A 22,912-nucleotide genomic window follows, 5' to 3' on the forward strand; every position below is an offset into this window, starting at 1 on the left:
TAAAATAAATAAATAAATAAATATATTTATAAGATTGTTGCCATCTAATTATCAAGTAATTCATTGAATAAATAAATAAGGTTTATAAATGATAATAATAACAAGGATATGACTATTATGACCTTAATGAAGGATATCTGGAATGAAAGGACTAAACGTGCATTTCAGGAAACCCATTTTGAATGGAAACTAGAGTTAAGGGATAAATGTGTAAAAGGCTCGATCTAATAGGGTATTTCCTGCTTTTTTTAGAAAAATCAACTACATGTTTTCCCCTTCTTCCCAACACAGTAAGAAGGAGACTCCATTCCATTTATGGAGAACCTACACTAGATTATTTATAAGAGAAAGACCCTAAAATATAATGGGAGTGTAAGTGTGTGTGTGTTTAGGTGTGACTGGAGTGGATTGAGTGAAGGAAAGCAAAAGATATCAAATATCGAGAGGACGGAGATAAACAATGAGTTAGATTGAATTTTCTGATGAGCAATCAAGCACCCATCCACACCACCCTGTTAAGATTCTTGGTTTTTCCTACTTCTAACTAAGAAGATTGGAAAAGTAGTAGGAGAAGTTGAGTGATGAACTCAACTTATGATGATGGTGTAGACGTCAGAGGGTCTTCAGGTTCTATAGTGGGGTCCTTTCAAGAAATTTTCAAGCTTTGGTGTGGTAAGATTATCTCTAAATCCCAATGAGCCATCTTTTCATTTGTTGCTTCACCGTTTTCTTCCATGGTTAACATGGAGCAGTGTTTCAGATGAAGATAAGGGGGATGAGACGGGACCGTCTGCGTCGGAGCATGAGAAGTTGTCGGGGAAGGAGCAACAAGTCCTTGCAACCCCAACGAGGCGCTAGAAGGAAGACATTGTGAGGTCATTTTCGTTGGAAGCGAGGTACCGATGGAAAAAGGAATTCACCGGAGGGCAAGGGAGTTGCTGCTGGAATGAGAGGTATCACCGGAGTTGTTATTGGTGCGGTTGGGACGGACGACGTAGGTAGGCATTCTTCTTCTGCTTTGACGTATTTGACTAGGTTAATTTAAGTTTGGCCATTAACCATTTTGGGCTCTTAGACTAGTGGGTTATTCAAGTACTTCCATTCGGTACAATAATAATTAGGTATGAATCTTAATGGGCTAACAAAAGGAAATTATTCATTTGATTTAAGATTTGGTAATGACCATTTGATTGAATAAAGAACCACTAATTTTTAGATTATATAATTAATTGGTCATAATCGGTATGGCCAATTAGTTGGGTTTAAAGATCTAGTCTTTCATTTTATTAGTATATGGAATTATAACACTGGTTTTAAATTATAGAAATATTAATTCGTTGAGCATAGATGAAATTACTTCTAAAAAAATATAGTGATAGAAGCTACAAAATAAAATAGAAATGGAAATAGTATTTAATTTTAATATTTATAAATATATGTTTGGTCTTTTAATAGGACTCAACATATAAGGATGGTGCTAGCGTTGCACCTTTTCTCGAGGCGATGATATAAGAAGAAATTATTATGCGGACAACTTGCTATTTAGGTGAATTTTCCTCACTGTACACATCGGTCGAAGGCACCAATGTCATCCCACTAGGTGGTGTTATGTATCACGGTATATAGGATGTTCCTATGTTGGTTATATGTTAGACTGGAATATATGTATGATTACTTGTATTCACTAGTGATATGTTTAACCGGTAGATCTGTATGATTACCTGTACTTGTTGGCTATTGGTTATAGTCGTATGTGTCAACATGTTATTGTGTTGTGAGGTTAAGGCATTTATAAGTTGTGCTTAAGGCCAAGATACCTAGGAGATCTGTATGATTACCTATAACACTAGTGATATGTTAGACTGGCAGATTTGTATGATTACATGTTTGCGTTGGCTATTGGTTGTAGTTGTATGCATTGACATGTTATTGTGTTGTGAGGTTGAGACGAACCTGTTGTGTGTTGAAGGAAAAAAAACCTGGGCGGTCCAGTTGATTCCGCAGGCCCAAGGGAGCGGTCCAACTTATGTTGTAGGCTTGGGAGCAGTCCAGCTAGTAGCTGAAGGCTCGATGGCGGTCCATCCTAGTGTTGTAGACCTGGTTGCGTACATTGTATTCTGCTAATGTGTCTGGTATTTTAGGGGAACTCACTAAGCATTGGCTTACATTTTGATTTTATGGTTTCAAGTACATTTGAGGATAGAGGCAAGGCGAAGGCGTGATTGTGCATATCATCGTCGATATTATTTGACATATGATTTTGGGATACTCTTATTGATGTTTTTTGACTTTTGGAAACTATGATTTGTATGATTATGGATTTTGATATGATTTTAAAAATAAACCTTTTGTCTTGATTTTTGTGTGTTACACATATAGTGTCCATTTGGCACAAAATATGCAAAAAAAAAGAGTGGCGTTAGTTGGACATGGTTTCTTGAAAAACTGTATGAATGCATTGGTGATTGTCAAAATTTAATATTTGTAACTGATAGGGCTAACTCAATTCACATTAGCATTAAAAATATTTTCCCAAACACGCATAAAATTCAGACACACTATACATTTAGCATTTTATGGTTTCAGATACATCTAAGGATAAGAGCAAGGCGAAGGCGCGATTGTTCACATCATCCTCAATATTTATTTGACTTATGATTTTGGGATACTCTAATTGATGACTTTGACTTTTGAAAACTACGATTTGTATGATTTATGGATTTTGATATGGTTTTAAAAATAAAATTTATTGTTTTGATTTTGGTGTGTTACATAGATAGTACCCATTAGGCATCGAATATGTAAAAAAATAAAAAAAATAAAAAAATGGCATTAGTTAAGCATTGTTTTTTGAAAAACCTGTATGAATGCATTGGTGATTGTATGAATTTAATATTTGTAATTGATAGGGCTAACTCAATTTGCATCAGTATTGAAAATATTTTCCCAAACAAGCATAAAATTCAGACACACTATATGTTTTGCATGTCCACCAAGCAATTGAACTTGGTGGGATGTCAAGTCCACCAAGCAAATTACACCATTTGTTTGCAAATAAAACATAATATAATGGTAAAAAGGGGTATCAATCCTCGGGGAAATAGTTGTACTCAATCATCAATGCAATCTAAAAGAACTAGTGTAAATAAACTAACTAGCTACAATTTAACTAAAAAGGGGGGGGGGGGGATGTTATGATTGCCTGAAAACAAAAAGACTTGAATAACTAGAAAACTTTAAATTAAGCAAGATGATGAGATGCTCAAATATTGGAGAGAATTGGTAAACCAAGGCAATTCAACACAATGAACATTTGTGTGTTTATAATTAGGATTTAATATGAAGCTTATCATTCATCTCAAATTGGTTATAGCAATCATGAAGCATGAGATGCCAAGATTCCTCATACGTTGTATGGAGGTTGGGGAAGCCCACAACACACCTTCTTAATCAAAATCAAAGATCCAATTACAGCAATTGAACCTAAGAAGTTTATTAGCCTTAAGAATGAAGAAATACTCAATTCCTAGAGGATGTCAATGCTTACACACAAGGGCGGAACACAAGCAATAGAAGAAGGGGGCTGAATTGTTATATATGTATATATATATATATATATATATATATATATATATATATATATATATAAACTTAATAGGAATTAATAATATAAATATAGTATATATATTATACAATTGAGTAAAATATTACACTTATAAAAGTTTCTACTAAAAAATAATTAAATAATAAAACACAAATGATAACATTAACTAAAATTAGCATCTAGAGAAAAGGTATAACCAAAGAAAAAAAAAGAAGATAAAATCAATTGTTTTGGGTTGTAGGGTGCACTTTGGGAGACGTTAGTAATTTTACCAATATTATAAATCCCATTATAAACAAATATAATAAACACCAAGACACACACGCTCATGGGAGGTCCTAAACCCTAAGGTCATAGTGACTATATTCTGGCATTGCTTGTTCTGTGTTCATCTAAACATAGCAATAGACAAAAGAAAATAAATATAAACAACGCAAGTCTAATCCTCAAAAGCAAAAGGAATACAACCACTAATGAAGAAGAATGCATACATGTTGTTGCAACGACGGTGGGTAGGTGAAGCAACGCTACAAGAAATGTGAGATAGGGAAGGGTCGTTGCACTCCGGCTGCTAGCATCAATTCTCCGGTGGAAGGGGATCTTCTTCCTTGTCTTTCACTTAGTCTTCTTTTAACTTTTTGAAAATATTTTCTTTATTCTTTGATCCATTTATTTTTGTCAAATTTATGAGTGCAAATATCTTTTTCTAATTTCTAATTTCTACAACTTCTCTCTTCCTACTTTTCTTCCAATTTTATCTCCAATTGTAACAGATTATTGTTTGCTACTTTATTTTTGTCAGCTTTATGAGTGCAAATATCGTGAAGGGCTGTTATAATGAATACATGATCTTCTCTTGTTATCTTTTTAAAAATCGTGAGGGGCCAATTGTAGTGTTTACTTAAAAATCATGAAGGGCCAACATTATCGTAGCTATTTTTTATATTTTTTTTGGCATTAGAAGGAAAAAAACGGCGGGGGGAGGGGGGTGGCGGCGGGGGGGAGGGGCCTGGCCCCTTAAGGCATCCGCCCCTGCTTACACATCCATAAAGGAGTTATTATTCATAAGCTAGATATGATTTCTACCATCATAAAGCCCTTGTTATATGTAAATTCAATGATTCAATGCTAAACCAAAGAAATAAACTAACAATTGCTTATTAAAGTACCAAGCTTATGATCAAAGCATTAAACAAACATAGGAATTATGAACTAGAATCATAGACATAAGATAAATGATAAATAGCAAAAATCCTTCAAAAAACCACAAACATTCAAAGGTTTTAGCCAAGGTCTACCAAAATAGAGAAATTAACCACTCATGGCAATCGAATAACAATCACAAAAGTTTAATTGCATCAAGAAACTAACAATTACTTTGGAAGATAAGAAGAATGTGTATCCAAGCTCCCAAAATTGCCTCCTCTAGTTTCTAATGGTGGAAAATCGAATTCATGGCTGATAGATCTGATCCCCCATGGTAATGGCAAGCCAAATGACCAAAATGCCCAAAATTGGGCAGTTACGCGGGTACCCGCGCAAGTGTTGTTGGAATGCTATTGGCTCATTTTTCCTCCACTAACCATCCCACTACCAAATATTCCCTTGGTCCCCTCTGTATCCCACATGATTCAAATTAACCAATCATCTTTTTGCTTCAAATATGATTGCTCTAAGCCCAAATTAACAATCCATGATCCATCTTCACAAGCCCACTTCATCCAAGTATTTAGCCTTTTAAGCCCAAATTTCCTTGAATGGATCCGCAAAGCCCAATAATGCCTCGGAAGCCCACAAAGCCCATTTCCAAGCTAAACCGCAACCGCAATGAGCTCCAAAACCCTGCAAAATTTCTCATGCAAAATAAAAAGTCCCCGATACGATCCATGAAAAAAGAAAATAAATAAAATACAATGCAATACTAATTAAAAAGAGCTAAAAATCTAAAATAAACAAATAAAAATAAGGAAATAAAACAAGCTATGAAATCACCCCAAGCTTAAACCTAATTGTCCTCAAGTTAGAACAAGACTAAAATGAGCTCGGGATGGGCTAAATTAAAAAGGAAAAAGAAAGATACCATAGAACTTGGTCAACATCAGTCAACATGGTCAGAATTAGTCTTTCATGGACCCTATGCATCTTCAAAATGTTCCCCACTTTAGAGCCATAAACCACATTCTTAATCACTTGATGGGCGAATAGATCACAGCTGGATGTGGTCGTGGTGTGCAAGAGAAAGGAAACAGAGATGCGTCCAGTGGGGACACTTTAAATCAACAATGCAGAGCATAATGCATGAAGAAAAGGCGCCTCTTCACACATGATGATTCCTACATTTGTCAGGCTAAAGTGTTTAATACGAAATAGGGTTTTGCAGCACGACCTCTGGGCAAACATCTAATTTCAGAGGCTTCTCCCTTGTACTATCATTTACACTCTACCGTCTCATCGGCATGGCCTTTTCTCACCAAAAATAAAAAATAAATAAAATAAAATAAAATAAAATAAAATAAATCTACTTAACCTCAACCTAACAACTTAAATGTTCAATATTGAACTTCTGTTATTTGGTCTTCAACCTTCTTTGCTGCTTGATCTTTTGCCTCTTTTTTTCTTCTTCTTTTTTTTTTAACTAGAGGTTTTGAATTTGGATTCTTGTTCATCTTTTGTGTTGCTCTTTTTTCTTCGTTTTTCTTCTTTGTTTCTTTTTGCTTTTACTTAATCTTCTTCATTGTTTCTTTTTTTTGTCTTCACTTTTCTAATTTCTTCATTTTTTGTGTTTTCATTTTGGAAGGTTTAAGGAATTTCCCCATGTGACATAGGATGGAGGCTAACCTAAACACCTAATGATCATTGACAATGTTCCAAGATCAACTAAAAAGGGTGGGATATAACTGAAAAATGGGTGTTACCGAAAAAACTTGGTCCCAAAAGATGTGAATTGGGGAACCCACTTCAAAGTTCATCAAGCACCCCAATGCAAGGTTTGATAAACAAAATCTATTTAACTATATACTCTAGACCCCTAGAAAAATGATGTCCTATCTTAAAAAGGTGGTGAGAATCTAACTAAGCAAGGCTCGGAAGAGACTCGGGAGTACTAAGGGGTATTCCCCGCAAAACCAAGATGCAAGTCTTAAATGTCTTCAAAATACCATACCAGGCCAATCTTTGCTCGCACACATCGGTTTGACCAACCACATCCCTCCACACCTAGACCCAATCAAGCTACCTGCATCTGACCCCCACACAAGCAGTCTCAAAGTGGTATGTGAAGCTCAAAACGTGTCCCATTTATCCAATACAAGGAATTCCATATAAAGACCTGGGACCAATCTATGATTCAATCCTGATGACTCGACGCTATGGTACCTGTAAGGATGAGAAGACAAGAGAGAACAAAAATGCAAGAACTTAAACTAGGATGCATCTAAAAAGTAAGAAAATTTGAAAAGAAAGAAACAAAATATGCAATATTTTTGGATTTTTTTATGCAATTTTTATGAATGGCCTAAATGACTTTCTCTAAATGCAACTATATACAACCTAAATGCAATCAAAAATAAAAGATAAAGAATACCTCACCCCAAGCTTAAAATTAAGCATTGTCCTCAATGCTTAGGATGAGAGTAAGGAAGGATCATACCAGGATCAAGGTGGGGGAGGCCCACGAGGACGGTACGGAAGAAACACATGGGTCGTACAATGATGTGTGGGTGGAGTTCTTGGCCGCCTAAATACACATGGATGAAAGCTTGGTCGCACAAAGGAAGCATATGAAATGGCTCGAAATTTTCTTATGAAGTGACATATTTGTGTGGGTACCCTCGCAAACTTTGTGTGGGTGGGGGGCAATCGCGCGCATACATCAGAATGCATCCCATGTGGGGGTAATTTGAGCTCGGATTTCGCGCGGGTAGGGTTGGATCGCGCAACGTTTGCGCGGGCACCCGCGCAAGTTGCAAACTTTGACATTTTTTGCAATTTTTCACTCCACAAGCTCCGGTTTTCTTCCATAATTTACCAACATTATTGCTAAACCTCAAGATGCTTATTTTAGACCAACTTCAAGCCTAGAAACATCAAAAATTCAAGCGGAGATTATTTATTTATAATGCATTTATTTAATGTCTTTGCCAAGACATAGCCCCGCTTCCGTCAACCTGCGTAAACCCTAGTTTCCAATGTTACGTTGTCGAATTCTCCCGTGTCAAAGCCTTCATAAAATGGTTTCAAACGGTTCCCATTCACTTTGAAGATTTGGTTCATTTCCAAACTCTTGATTTCAACCACACCATTATCAAACACTTTTATAACAATGAAAGGTCCATGCCATCAAGATTGCAATATTCCCGAGAATATCTTTAAGCGTGAATGATAAAGAAGAAATTCTTGACCCGAAATAAAGTGTTTTTGGGTGATGTGTTTGTCATGAAATGCCTTTTTCTTCTCTTTGCACCTTTTAAACCTTTTAATTATCTTCGTCTTCACCACTTCCAACATTAGAGGATTTAATCTTCTTTGAGCCTATCTCCTAGGCTTGCAATAATCTCCCATAAGAATCTTTTGTGTGCATACATTAGGGCTTATCCTGCTTATTGGCTCAATCACATCAACCTGGTACAATGGAGAAATGTTGCTAGGGTACCTCATTGCTTCAAATATGTTGAAGTGAATGATCTCTCCATCAAACTCCATAGTAATTTTTCCTTTATGGACATTAATGATCGTGTGAGCGGTATTCATGAAAGGTCTTCCAAGGATGATCATAGATGATTTGGAAGGAGTATTCTCTTCAAGATTAATGACATAAAAATCTGCGGGAAATACTAGTTGATTAACTTGTACTAACACATCCTCCAACACTCCTATTGGAGAAACACTTGACTTGTCCGCTAATTGAATGATTACTCCCGTTTCTTCCAAAGGTCCAACATTGAGAGATTGAAAAACCGAATATGGAACCACATTGATCGAGGCTCCAAGATCTAACATGGCAGTTTTGACATGCAAATCACCAATGGTACAAGGGATAGAAAATATTCATAGATCCTTGCATTTGTGAGGTAACTACTTTTGGATAACCGCAGACATGTTTGCATTGACTTGAATATTTTCATTTTCCTTGAATTTCCTCTTCTTGGTGCACAAATCCTTTAGAAATTATGCATAACTTGGAATTTGCTTAATAGCATTCAATAGTGGAATGTTGATTTGGACCTTGCGGAATGTTTCAAATAATTCATTTTCCTCCTCTATCTTCTTGGAAAAGGCTAACCGGGAAGGGAAGGGTGGTGGTGTGACCAATGGCTTGATGGTCTTGTTGGAAAATTCAGGTTGCTCAATATTTATCACAATCGGTTCCTTTGGAGGAAATACAACCTTTGTAGGTTCAACAACAATAACTTCATCTTCTTCTTGTCTTGAAACTCTTTTAAGGTTTCTTTCTCCAAGTGTTTTCCCACTTCTCAAGGTTATTGCACTCAGATTGGGGTTCTTCTCGGTTTGGGATGGAAGTTTACCCCTTTGTTCCATCTTGTTGAGAGCGGTGGCCATGTCTCCAATTTGTGCTTGAATGTTAGAGAAGGTGTTCTTGGTCTCTTGTTAAAATTGAGTTTGGGTTTGAGCAAGAGAAATGACAAGTTCTTGAATACTCATTTGATGATTACCACTTGATTCGCCTTGTTGTGGAGGCTGTTGGTAATTTGGAGGTGGATGCAATGTTTGTGGATATGGAGATTTTTGTGATGGGTATTGTGGATATTGGGGTCTCATCATAACATGTGGTGGGTTTTGCTTTCCTCGGTATGGGTTGGTTGGGTTATTCCTCCAATTTGGGTTGTAGGTGTTTTGAAATCCCATGGGTCTTGGTTGACCTTGATGTCCTCCCATTGCATTAAAATCCTTCAGTTCACTTCCAGGTGCGGGTCATTTATCCGTATAATTCCCCGTTATTGCGCAAATACCACACACCATCAATTGTAGAACACTTCCCACCACCATTTGACTTAACACATTAGTCAAGTCCAAGAGCTTTGATTTCAAGTGTTGAGTGTTGGAATTCTCTTTATTTCATTTTGGGGAATTTCTCTTTATTTCATTTTGAGTCCCAAAGTTTCGTTGATTTTGAGAAATGGTAACAAAAAGTGAGCGTATCTCGTGAGGTGTCTTGTTGAAGATGTCACCCCCACTTGAAGCATCATTCACCCTCCGATCTTTTTCGTTCATGCCCTCATAAAATTTTTGAAGAAGTAATTGTTCGGGAATGTTGTGTTGAGGACAACTTCTACAAAAATTGTTGAATTGCTCCCAAAAAAACATGAAAAGTCTCATTCTCCCCTTGACGAATCCCCAAAATATCACTTCTTTGACTTGATATCCAGGAGGTGGTATAGAACTTGCTATTGAAGGCTTTAAGTAACTCTTCCCATGTGTGAATAGATCTCGGTGGTAAGTTGAATAACCACTCTCTAGCTTTATCTTCCAAGGTGAGCGGGAAGGCGGTTAACTTGAAATCATCTAATGTCACATGTTGGGGGTAACATGCTAACACATATCACATGAAAGGACTTCTAATGCTTTTGAGGATCTTATCTATCCAACCCATGGAATTGGTAAGTTGATGTATGAAACTTGACTTCAATTCAATTCCTCAGAGGTTTGCGAGATAAACAATAGCAAGGGGCTGTGTGAGTAACATCCATCTCCATCATTTGTCTAAGTGTCAACTCTTGAGGGGGATTTGGTGGATTGGGGTAATTGGGATTTTGTTGCAAGTAATTGTGCGGTTGTTGGTAAGGTGGGTATTGGTATTGGTTATGAGTGTACATTGGTGGTGGATAAGGTTGGTTGTTAGGATATTGGTTTTAGGGAGGTTGTTGTTGTGGGTACATCGGGTTTTGGTACATTGTAGGGGGTTGGTAATTGGGTTAATTTGGGTAATCTACTTGTTGAACTTGAAAAACATTGTTTTGAGGTTGGTTGTTTTGGTGGAAGTGTTGGTTGTAGTGGTTGTAGTGATTAATAATTGGGTTGGTTTTGTGGAGGGGGTTGATTCCAAGGTGGCATATCAATGAGAGGTTCTTGTGGTTGTTGTCTTGGTTGATGGGGTGGTGTATTGGCATCTTGATTGTTTGGGTTTGGGTTGGGATTATGAAGTGGAGTGTGATTCATGGCTATGCAGTTTTAAAACAGAATCTCTTCAAAGGAATGACCAACAGTTGGAGAAATCAGTTCGGTGTCGGTATCACTTGAAGTATGAACTTGATCTTCTATGTTGATTAGTGGAGAAGAGGAAGAAGCTTGAATGAGTTGTTGTTGCTTTGCTTGTTTGGCTAACTTTTTCAACCTTTTTTCTTCTTTTTTAATCTCCGGATTGTAGAGTAGTTCATCGGTTCTTGTAGACTTAGGCATAAACAATCAAATAACAATAACCAATTTCCCCGGCAACGGCGCCAAAACTTGGTGGGATGTCAAGCCCACCAAACAAATTACACCCTTTGTTTGCAAATAAAACGTAATATAATGGTAAAAAGGGGTATCGATCCTCGGGGAAATAGTTGTATTGAATCACCAATGCAATCTAAAAGAACTTGTGCAAATAAACTAACTACAAAAAAGACTTGAATAACTAGAAAACTTTCAATTAAGCAAGATGATGAGATGCTCAAATATTGGAAAGAATCGGTAAACCAATGCAATTCAACACAATGAACATTTGTGTGTTTACAATTAGGATTTAATATGAATCTTATCATTCATCCCAAATTGGTTATAGCAATCATGAAGCATGATATGCCAATATTCCTCATAAGTTGTATGGAGGATGGGGAAGCCCACAACACACCTTCTTAATCAAAATCAAAGATCCTATTGAAGCAATTGAACCTAAGAAGTTGATTAGCCTTAAGAATGAAGAAATCACTAATTCCTAGAGGATGTCAATGCTTACACATCCATAAAGGAGTTATGATTCATAAGATAGAGATGATTTATACCATCATAAAGCCCTTGTTCTAAGTAAATTCAGTGATTCAATGCTAAACCAAAGAAATAAAGTAACAATTGCTTATTAAAGTACCAAGCTCATGATCAAAGCATTAAACAAGCATAAGAATTATGAACTAGAATCATAGATATAAGATAAATGATAATAGCATAAATCCTTCAAAAACCCACAAACATTCAAAGGTTTTTAGGTAAGGTCTACCAAAATAGAGAAATTAGCCACTCATGGCAATAGAATAACAATCAAAAAAGTTTAATTGCATCAAGAAACTAACAATTACTTTGGAAGATAAGAAGAATGTGTATTCAAGCTCCCAAATTCAATGTGTATCCAAGCTCCCAAAATCGCCTCCTCTAGTCTCTAATGGTGGAAAATTGAAGTCATGGCTGATAAATCTGATCCACCAAGGTAATGGCAAGCCAAATGACCAAAATGCCCAAAACTAGGCAGTTGCGCAGGTACCCGCATGACGAAAATTTCACCCACGCAAGTGTTGCTGGAATGCTATTGGATCATTTTTCCTCCACTAAGCATCCCACTACCAAAGATTCCCTTGGTCCCCTCCATATCCCACATGATTCAAATTAACCAATCATCTTTTAGCATCAAATATGGATGCTTCTAGCCCAATTTGACAATCTATGATCCATCTTCACAAGCCCACTTTATCCAAGTCTTTAGCCTTTTAATCCCAAATTTCCTTTAATGGATCCACAAAGCCCAATAATGCCTCAGAAGCCCATAAAGCCCAATTCCAAGCTAAATCGCAACCACAATGAGCTCCAAAACCCTGGAAAATTTTTCATGCAAAATAAAAAGTCCCCGATACAATCCATGATAAAGAAAATAAATAAAATACAATGCAATACTCATTAAAAAGAGCTAAAAATCTAAAATAAACTAATAAAAATAAGGAAATAAAACAAGCTATCACTTCCAGAACAACTGTTCCACAACGATATTACTTCTGGTGGAAGCCCGTATTTTATTAGATATATTTTTACAATAATAAGCATGATAAGAATCGGGGTAGACTCTCCGAATGGGGTAGTGTATTGAATCTAACATATGGCTTATGAATCCAACTTTCGTACTATCACATAAACATTCTTTCAACCTTTTCATGAATCATGCCCATGAATCGTCGTAGTATATGATTCCCAAAGTGAATGATATGAGCAGGGGTTCATGATTTTCGTCCAAATCAACTGCAATGTACATGGTTGTTATGTTGGTCCCAACAAGGGGTACATGAGCAACAAATATGATTGGTATCATAGACGTGAGAAAGGTACAAATTTGCAAGAAAATATACCAACTTTAGCTAAAAAGACATACTAGAAAAAAAATCAACTATAAAAGATGGCGTGCCACACATCCCAACGCCACAAAAAAAATTGAAAACGATCTCTCAAATATTTCTTAATGCACGTGAAGGTATTAGGATTGATTCTTTGTAGATTATGAAAGAATATTCGTAGGTCGGAGAAACTTTGTTTTAATACCTCATTTTGACAACTTCTAAACATTAAATTGGCTCCCAATTTAAATAGCTCTCTAATTGAAATTGGTACACTCTTTTCCATAGACTAGTCCGCAAAGATGTTTGTCAGTCTTCAAATATGTTTGTCAGCCCGAAGAGACGTTAGCCAATTTTGTTATAAAGATGGTTGAATAACATAATTTTTGTTTTCAATTCATACCATTTGGCTTTGATATCAATGGTGCTACGATGGTTTTCTGAGGTGGTTTGAGGGTCAGTGTTAAATGTATTAGTTAAACGAATCCAAAACATTGTATCATTCAACATGTTGTTCTCGTAAACATTAATATATGCACGAGTTAGAACCAAGTCCTCGTCAACAGTACATGGTTTTGAACCCATTGTGAGTGAAGATATGAGGGTTAATCGTTCAGATAAATATATGAAGAAATGATATAGAGTAGATGAAATGATACTGATTTTAATATCATTTTATAGTAAAAACTTATTTACGAAACCATACTTTTAATATAATAAAAATTAAGTACTGCGAAAATAATGCTATTTTCATGCACACTAGTTGGTTGGACAACTCAAGATTTTGTCTTTTACAAGACCATATTTTAAGGTTATACAAACTTCATAAAAACATTTTTCTAAAGAAATCGAGACCTAAAAACATATTTTAAAATTATACAAACTTCATAAAAACAATATTTATAAAGAGTGATACATGTTGATGCAAAATAAAACAATCAAACTATATAGTGTCCCAAATAATATCCGCCATCCTATTTCTGTAAATAAATCATGCCTCTTTTGCTTCCTTTTCTATCTTCACTGGTATCCCCGAAACAATCATTTCCATAAACATACATACGAAAACTCCACAATTCCCTCAAGGAATATACGTTTCGTGTTGTGACGCGTCTATAGCTTCAGCGAAATCCAAAGTTGCAGTACCTATGTGACTAGGGAAATGATTACGTACCTAATTATATCCGGCTCTGACATGGATACTATCACCAAAACTTTTGAATTATCCACCAATTATGTACTTATCAAAGTAACTCATACATTTTGCTAAATCATAAATGGTAACTTTCCATGTTTTTAGAGCTAGCACTACCAAAGTCAATGAGAATGAGCAACATTTATGGGGAATACAGCCTACAAAAAAGATGAATAATTATATATAACAATTTGAAATGATATATTATATAAATAAAAATTACACTAACTATATCGACATCTTTCCATACATGATGGCTTCATCACCATTTGCTATATCCCTAAAATAATGTATTTTATGGGGCTCCAAATTTATTTCTTGAGGATAAATCGTCCACCTGGTAGTCGTCGGTCATTTTTCCATGAGCAAGGAACCACATACTGCAATATGTCGTGTATTTTAAGATAGAAATGTTAGATTTTTTTTTTAATATAAATTTGTGTGTCAAAAAGTAGGTAAAATATAAAGAATTTTACATCTGATACTAACCACCTCCTATCAGAAACTACAATTAGTCTTGCCCAAAAGTCCACATCTAAGCAGTCTGTGAGTAGTGATAAGTTTCGGAGAGATCACAACCCATTCCTTCCAAAAACCCCTCAGACTTGCAACCTCATAAGTGTCCAATAGTAGTTGATCTGACACATCACCAACGTCTCCATGAGCAATTTATTCATTTCCTTTTTGGGTACACTCCACTTATTTTTTATTCCTTCTTCTTGTGATTTTCTTCATTTTTGGTGTGGAGACAATTTAGAAAATTAAAATGTTACATAATTATCAACAATGAAATATTTTATAAATAGAAATTTTAGATTATATTAATCCCACTACGTACGTTGTCCGCAGATACTATGAAGAAACCTTCGTTCGATGTGGCCTACCAATAAGTCTGACTGTTTTTTCATCAAGTCGAATAATCTTTGGTGACGGCTCAACTACATGCCCTGTACCGGTAGGGCCAAATTCCTTCACTAACCCATGAACAAATGTATGATCAAAATTCATCTCTGAACCATGGTAATATCTCTCTTCCTCATCTTCATTTACAATGTCCTCCCCACTAAACCATGTATTAGGTTTATCATTTTTCTGCAATACAAGGTCCACTTTTTGAAGTCAAATGACTCAAAACGCCTATTGGATACTTCATCATTGATCTTATGCTCGTCTTCGTTTTCGTCACCGACCTTGTTGCTGTGTCACTTGACATGCGACTGAGATGGTGCGAGGAAGAAGCAATTAAGGTCGTTTTCGTGGGCGATGTTTTACCCCTATACTTATTTCTTCGATGAGGTTCGACAACAGAAGGTGGTGGACTTTGTTGTTGTGGAGGAGATTCCACACGGTTCAAAGTCCAATTCACATAGTGAACATAAAACGGCTCAAGGATCTCTGTCTGCGTTGCCACGTCAACACTTGGCTGGTTGTTACACTTCAAATATTACATTGTTAGTTTAACACCATAAAACATTGGAATTTATTGTTGGATTAGTGTCTAAGTCTGTAACTATATTTGGTATGTACTTGACCCGGTTGCGCATGGTCCTTTTGGGTTGCCTTCACCAAAGCAACTTGACAAGGTTATTTAAGAAAGTGAGGATATTGTGGTTTATTAATATATTATAAGAATAATATATTAAAGGAGAAATCATATTTATTTAATTAGTATTAGTCATAAATTAATTAGGAATTAATTTGGTGACTAAAAGAGATTAATTAAATAAAGGGGCATAAACTGTCAAATGTGTGATAGTTGATTTTTTGGACTAGGAAACCTAATGGACGATGGGGGAACGAAATTATGATGAAGGATCATCATATTTTCATCCAAGGGCCTTATTCCAGAAGGTTCCTTGGGCTGCTTGGTAGCTAAGTTGTCCATTAGTGTTTAGACTGAAACCCTAGCTGCTTACACTATAAATAGAGGCCCTTGGATGCAATTTTCGGAGACTTGATTCTAAGAAAACCCTAGGGCCAATTTTTAGTGTTCTTCCTCCTCTCTCTTGATAGCATTCTTGCTTGTGGTGTTTGTGAACCATTAGAGGAGTTACAATTGTGACTCTAAGCTCAGGATCAAGAAGATTCAAAGGATTCCAAGCAAATTGAAAGAGGTAAACACTTAGATCTGTTCTTATGATGTTAATTTCGAATTATACATGTTAGATCTAGGGTTGCTAGTCTTGGATTCATTTCATGTACAATAGAGAAACCTAGATCCAAGCATTAGGGTTTGTATGAGCACATATGATTGTTCTTATGCACAAAACCCATCAGTGGTATCAGAGCCTTGATTGGTTTCTATTGTATGTGATGCTTTAACTGCTTATTTGCTGAAAATCATTTTCTGGCCTTCTGTTCGAACTAACTCGGCGAGTCACTTCATGGACTCGGCGAGTCAACCCAACTCGGCGAGTCCAGTGAGTGACTCGGCGAGTCAGAGTGTCTGACAGTGGGATTTTCGGATTTTCTTGCTATTTTTCTAAAGGATAATTGCCATAAATGTTTTAAACTAATAAAATACAAATTTTATTGTTACTTAAAGATTATCCTTGACAAAACACAAGATAATTACCAATTGATTAGATAATAATTTCCTTATATGATTAAAATTGATTATTTGAATTAATTGGGTAACTTATCTTGCATGAAATTGAATTAGGTCATATATAGATAATCACTAAATTAATTGTTTGATTTATATTATTTGTTATTTGAGCCCTAGTGTTTTGAAAAGTTCAAAAACTTGCCCTCAAGTTTTGAAATTTAAATTCTTTGATTAAAAGTTTAATTATTGAAAGTTTTAAATTTCAACCCTTAGATTTTTACACGTTTAAAAATCGACCTTATACTTTAACTATTATAAGATTAATATATATATATATATATATATATATATATATATATATATATATATATATATATATATATATATATATATATAAGAATAAGCCAGTCTTATCTCTAGTAGGCCTCATTCACGAAGCTAGTCTATAAGGTGGGTATAAGGTTGCTGCCTATAAAATGGCACTTAATGGGTGTACACTCACACCCACCGCTTGCTTGACTGGTGGAGGGTCGTTAGCCGAACGGATAGGATAAGGCACTTAATACCTCATTATAAGTATAATGAATATTACAAAGTAACTAACATGTTTTTACAAATTCCCAATCTTAGTTACTTTAGGGTAAAATGTGAAAATGATGTTATTCCATGGAATTGCACTTTGTACCCTTGTCAAACGTTAGTGGAGCGTGTGTGGTTAACCGGTACACTAATTTGGGATTGACATTGGTGGCAAAGGGTGGCTCGATGTTTGTCATAGATCAATGGAGCGTGTGTGGCTAACCGGCACATTGATTAGGTGATAGAGACATTGAGTTCACCATGTTGATTCGCTTGGTTATTCACAACTTGTTTGTGATCCTCGGTATCCCAGTCGCAAATTTGAAGTGCATATCGAGATTTAAACATGTCGTTGAAAAGTTCAATGAATCTCAAAGATCTAGGAGTTTTCAAATACATTTAAAACTTAATCTCCTTTTTGTTTTTCATGGTGAGAATTAGTGAATCGTTATTCACTTACCTTCAAGTTATTTACTTTTAGAGTACAACATCCCTTTCTAAGTTGTAAATAATGTTGTTGGATCCTATCCCTAATTTCTCATTTGGGTGTTTAATTGAGGATTCATTTCTAATCAAACTTTATTCCTTTCTATTTTCAGATGTCTAACGCAAACGCAAAAAACAATGCTCCCGGTTCATTCTCGTTGATGAGCCTATGTCAAAAGGTGACGTTTGATGGATCGAATTTCAACGAACGGATGAGATACATTCGCATGATTGCTCGTTACGAGGAAAATGAATATGTCCTCGACGAGAATCTTGAAAAGATCAATCCAAAAGTCGCTGCTCCCAAAGAAATGGCCGTCTTTGAGGCCCACGAGCGTGATGCAACGAAAGTTCATTGCATTATGCTGGCCACCATGAATCTTGAACTCCAAAAGTCCTATGAGGACATGTATCCATATGAAATGCATTAAGATTTGCTTGAGAGGTACCACCAAAGGGCAAGGCAAGAGCGCTATGAGATCATCACCAACATGATAACCGCTAAGATGCGGAGTGGAGAGTCCCTAACCTCGCATCTATAGAAAATGCAGAGGTATGTTGATCGTCTTCGCAAGTTGAATGTTAACTTTGGGGAAGATTTGGCTATAGACATCATTCTCCACGCCTTGCCCTCGTGCTACAATCAATTTAGGATGACCTACCATATAAACAAAGAAGAGGTCACCTTGAGTAAACTCCAAGGTCTCCTTAGGACTGCTGAGAGCAACCTAAAGGACAAATCTATTGCATCATCCTCTACTGTGGCTGCTCCCGTGTTGGCAATAGGTCAAGGAAAGGGTAAAAAGAGGAAGGCTCCATGTAAGAGCCACCACAAGGGTAAGCGCCATGATGGTTCCTCCTCTAGTGGAACGAAAGATGGTTCAGTCAAACCCTCTTCTGACCCGAAAGAAGCAGAGTGCTACTACTGCCACGAGAAGGGCCACTGGAAATGAAGCTGCCCCAAGTATCTGCAAGACATAAAGGATGGGAAGATAAAGCCCACCTTTGCAGGTATGTATTCTATTAAATTTAACAACTCATCACTTGCTACTTCATGGGTTCTTGACACAGGATGTGGTTACCACATTTGTTCTGATTAGAAGGGCCAAAAAAGAAGTAGGGAGGTGGAACATGGAAAGATGAACTTGATTATGGGAAATAGATGGTCGTCACCTGTGACCAGAGTCGAAGTTTATTCTTTAGTGTTGAGTAATGGGTTAGGGTTGGATTTAAACAAATGTTGCTATTCGCCAGATATGGCAAGAAACATCATTTCATTTCATGGATTGTTTAGACAAGGTTTCAGATACTCATTTGATAATAGTAATGGTTCTATTAATGTTTATTTGAATGGTGTCTTTTATTTCAATGCATTACCTTGTAATGGAATTTATGAATCTGTGTTGGTTGTTGATAATTTAGGAAATGATGTATTAAATATTGATTTGTCTACTGGTCTAGATAAAGCATGCCTGTGGCATTGTCGCCTTGGCCATGTCAACAAGAAACGCATAACCCAACTCCAAAAGGATGGAGTGTTGGAGTCATTCGACCTTAGAGACAATGACGTGTGTGAATCTTGTTTACTTAGGAAGATGACTAAGTCACCCTTCACGGGTACTTGTGATAGGGGTGAGGGTCTATTGGATCTCATACACACCGATGTGTGTGGGCCCTTTAGATCCACCACAAGGGATGCTTGCCGCTTCTATGTGACTTTTATGGATGATTATAGAGGACAACACAATTGAATGGTGTGGATGAGAGACGTAATCGGACCTTGTTTGACATGGTTTGTTCTATGATGAGTCGGGCTTCGTTTCCAATAGCTTTATGGGGGTATGCCTTAGAGACTTTCGTCTATATCCTTAACTTAGTTCCCACCAAGAAGGTTGCCAAAACACCTCACGAGATGTCGACAGGGAAAGCTCCCTCGTTGGCACATATCAAGGTTTGGGGTTGCGAGGCTTTCGTAAGACGAGAGACTCACGACAAGCTCGAACCTCGTAGTGAGAAGTGTTATTTCATAGGCTATCCACAAAAGTCTTTTGGGTACCTTTTCTATAGACCGAGTGACAATGTGTTCTTCGTTGCTAGAAGAGGAGTGTTCCGAGAAAGGGAATTGATAAGACAAGAGGACAGTGGGAGGCAAATTGATCTTGAAGAGATTCAAGAGCAAGGCGATGAAGGAACCTCTAACACTGGCACTCAACCCGAGGAAGAAACTCCTGTTGAGCCCGTTGACGAGTCCTTACCTGTTAGACGTTCCAGTAGGGTTAATGTTCAACCCCGGTTTTATGGTTTTCATATCACTACTTAAGGGGATACGCTTATTAGTGATAAAACACTGATAAATTTGGACGAACCTAGCAGCTACAAGGAAGTCATGGCAGGACCGGAGTCTGCTGAATGGAAAGAGGCAATGGACAGCGAGATTCAGTCCATGTACGACAACCAAGTTTGTAATTTGGTTGATAATGTACCGGGCCGTAAGACAGTCGGGTGCAAGTGGATCATCAAGAAGAAGACGGACATGGATGGGAAAGTGCACACTTATAAAACACGATTGGTTGTGAAGGGTTTCACTCAAACTCTTGGAGTTGACTATGATGAGACTTTCTCACCACTTGCTAAAATAAAGTCTATTAGAATAATGCTTGCAATAGCTGCGTTTCATGATTATGAAATTTGGCAGATGGACGTGAAACCTGCTTTCCTTAATGGGAAGTTGGCTGAAGATGTGTATATGAATCAGCCAGAGGGTTTTGTCGATTCGAATCATCCAAATAGAGTGTGCAAGCTTGAGAAATCCATTTATGGATTGAAACAATCGTCTCGCAGGTAGAATCTTTGATTTGATGAGCAGGTCAAAGAGTTTGGTTTTCTACGAAGCAAAGATGAGTCATGTGTGTATGTCAAAGCCAGCGGGAGTATAGTAAGCTTCCTTGTATTGTATTTCGATGACATATTGCTCATAGGAAACGACGTCCCAACCTTGCAGGAGGTCAAGTCCTGGCTTAGGAAGTGTTTTGCTATGAAGGACCTCAGAGAAGCTGCTTATATTCTGGGGATAAGGATAGTGAGAAATAGGGAAAAGAGACTGATAGGACTCATTCAGGAAACATATTTGGATAAGGTACTAAAGCGTTTTAGTATGGAAAATTCGAAGAAAGGGGAGTTGCCAATACAAAGCAATACCAAGTTGAGTAAGACTCAGAGCCTGAGTACAGAGGCAGAGATAGTTGATATGAGCCGAGTACCTTACGCTTCCGCAGTCGGCTCTATCATGTACGCTATGGCTTGTACTCTCCCTGATGTAGCCTTTGCTTTGAGCATGGTCAACAGATATCAAGGGAATCCTGGTAGAGCTCATTGGATTGCAGTTAAGAATATTCTTAAGTACCTACGAAGGACCAAGGAATGGTTTCTAGTCCTCGGTAGGAGTGATGTATTAAGGGTGCGAGGGTACAGTGACCCTAGTTTTCAGACGGATTGGGATAATTACCGATCGCAGTCGGGCTGGGTCTTTACCCTAAATGGAGGAGCAATGACTTGGAAAAGTTCCAAGCAGGAGACCGTAGTTGATTCAACGTGCGAGTCAGAATACATTGCGGCGAGCGAAGCATCAAAGGAGGCTATATGGTTGAAGAACTTCATTGGAGACCTTGGAGTTATGCCATCCATAAAGGAGCCAATGGAAATTTTCAGTGATAATGAAGGAGCGGTTGCCATAACCAAGGAACCAAGAGATCATGGTAGATCTCGACATATCGACAGAAAATACCACTTTATTAGATATCGGGTAGAAGAGGGACTCCTCATTGTGAAGAGGGTATCTTCAGAAGAAAACCCAACAGATCCCCTTACGAAGGGACTGAGTAGGGTCAAACACTTGTAGCACGCTAGGAGCATTAGGCTAAAGGACGATATAAGTTTAGATTAGATAGATAAAAAATGTCTAATAGATAATTTGTATTTGACATTTTATGAATAAATAAAGTTGTGTTATTTATGAGTAAAGCTACTATCTTGTGTTGGTTATTTATCTATTGTTTCAATTTTGCATGTTTTGACTTCCTGAATAATAAGATTATTCAAACAGTCCACAATCGTTCATATTTTGGAAGTAAATATGAGTGAAGACTGTCATGAATTTGTTTGTGGATTGTCTAAAAGGTTTTTGGACATAGCAAAGGTTTGCTGCAAAGTTCATGAGTGCTTATATGATTTGAGCATTGGAATAAACTCGCGCTTGCTGATATCATTGCTTACAAGTTATCACAAGATGATAATATCATATAATCTTTAAACCTAGAGATATGGTTATTATTTGCTGGTTGATTATACATTGATAATGCGAAAATGCATCAGTAACTTGATGTTATAAAACACATTATTATGTGTGAATTAGCCAGTGGATGATAAAAGCATATAAGTCGAAGTTTTTCTGTTCCTTTTATCCTAAGAGGGTAAATGCGATATCTAGCCACTCGATGATTTGGTTTGACTTATGTGTCGAGCCCGGTCAGAATGAGGTTGATGTGTTCAACTAAATTCTATGTCGAACAAATCAGAGATCGAGAAACAAATGCTGGACAATAAGTACTGTTAGCATGATATCTAGAACAGAGGATTGTATGATCCCTTATCTGAAGGACGAGTTACTGATCAGAGTTGACAACGACGTGTAAGAGCTACGATTGCTAATCGGATCCTGAAGGCATATGTGAGATATAGTTACTAGACTTATCCAAGTGGGATACTATTGGATTAGTGTCTAAGTCCGTAACTATATTTGGTATGTACTTGACTCGGTTGTGCATGGTCCTTTTGGGTTGCCTTCACCAAAGCAACTTGACAAGGTTATTTAAGAAAGTGAGAGGATATTTTGGTTTATTAATATATTATCAGAATAATATATTAAAGGAGAAATCATATTTATTTAATTAGTATTAGTCATAAATTAATTAGGAATTAATTTGGTGACTAAAAGAGATTAATTAAATAAAGGGGCATAAACTGTCAAATGTGTGATAGTTGATTTTTTGGACTAGGAAACATAATGGACGATGGGGGAACGAAATTATGATGAAGGATCATCATATTTCCATCCAAGGGTCTTATTCCAGAAGGTTCATTGGGCTGCTTGGTTGCTAAGTTGTCTATTAGGGTTTAGACTGAAACCATAG

At 36.8% G+C, this 22,912-nt stretch overlaps 1 protein-coding gene across 1 annotated transcript; it reads right to left on the bottom strand.

The window, feature by feature from the left end:
* Positions 1-8,134: 8,134 nt before the first annotated feature.
* LOC145089945 (uncharacterized) lies at positions 8,135-8,602 on the bottom strand. Its single transcript, XM_079028322.1, has one exon. The coding sequence runs from the start codon at positions 8,600-8,602 to the stop codon at positions 8,135-8,137; it is 468 nt and encodes a 155-aa protein (XP_078884448.1).
* Positions 8,603-22,912: the final 14,310 nt, after the last annotated feature.

The sequence above is a fragment of the Lactuca serriola genome, chromosome 2 (assembly GCF_051521515.1).
Source record: "Lactuca serriola cultivar US96UC23 chromosome 2, Lser_US96UC23_V15, whole genome shotgun sequence".
Classification (NCBI taxonomy): domain Eukaryota; kingdom Viridiplantae; phylum Streptophyta; class Magnoliopsida; order Asterales; family Asteraceae; genus Lactuca; species Lactuca serriola.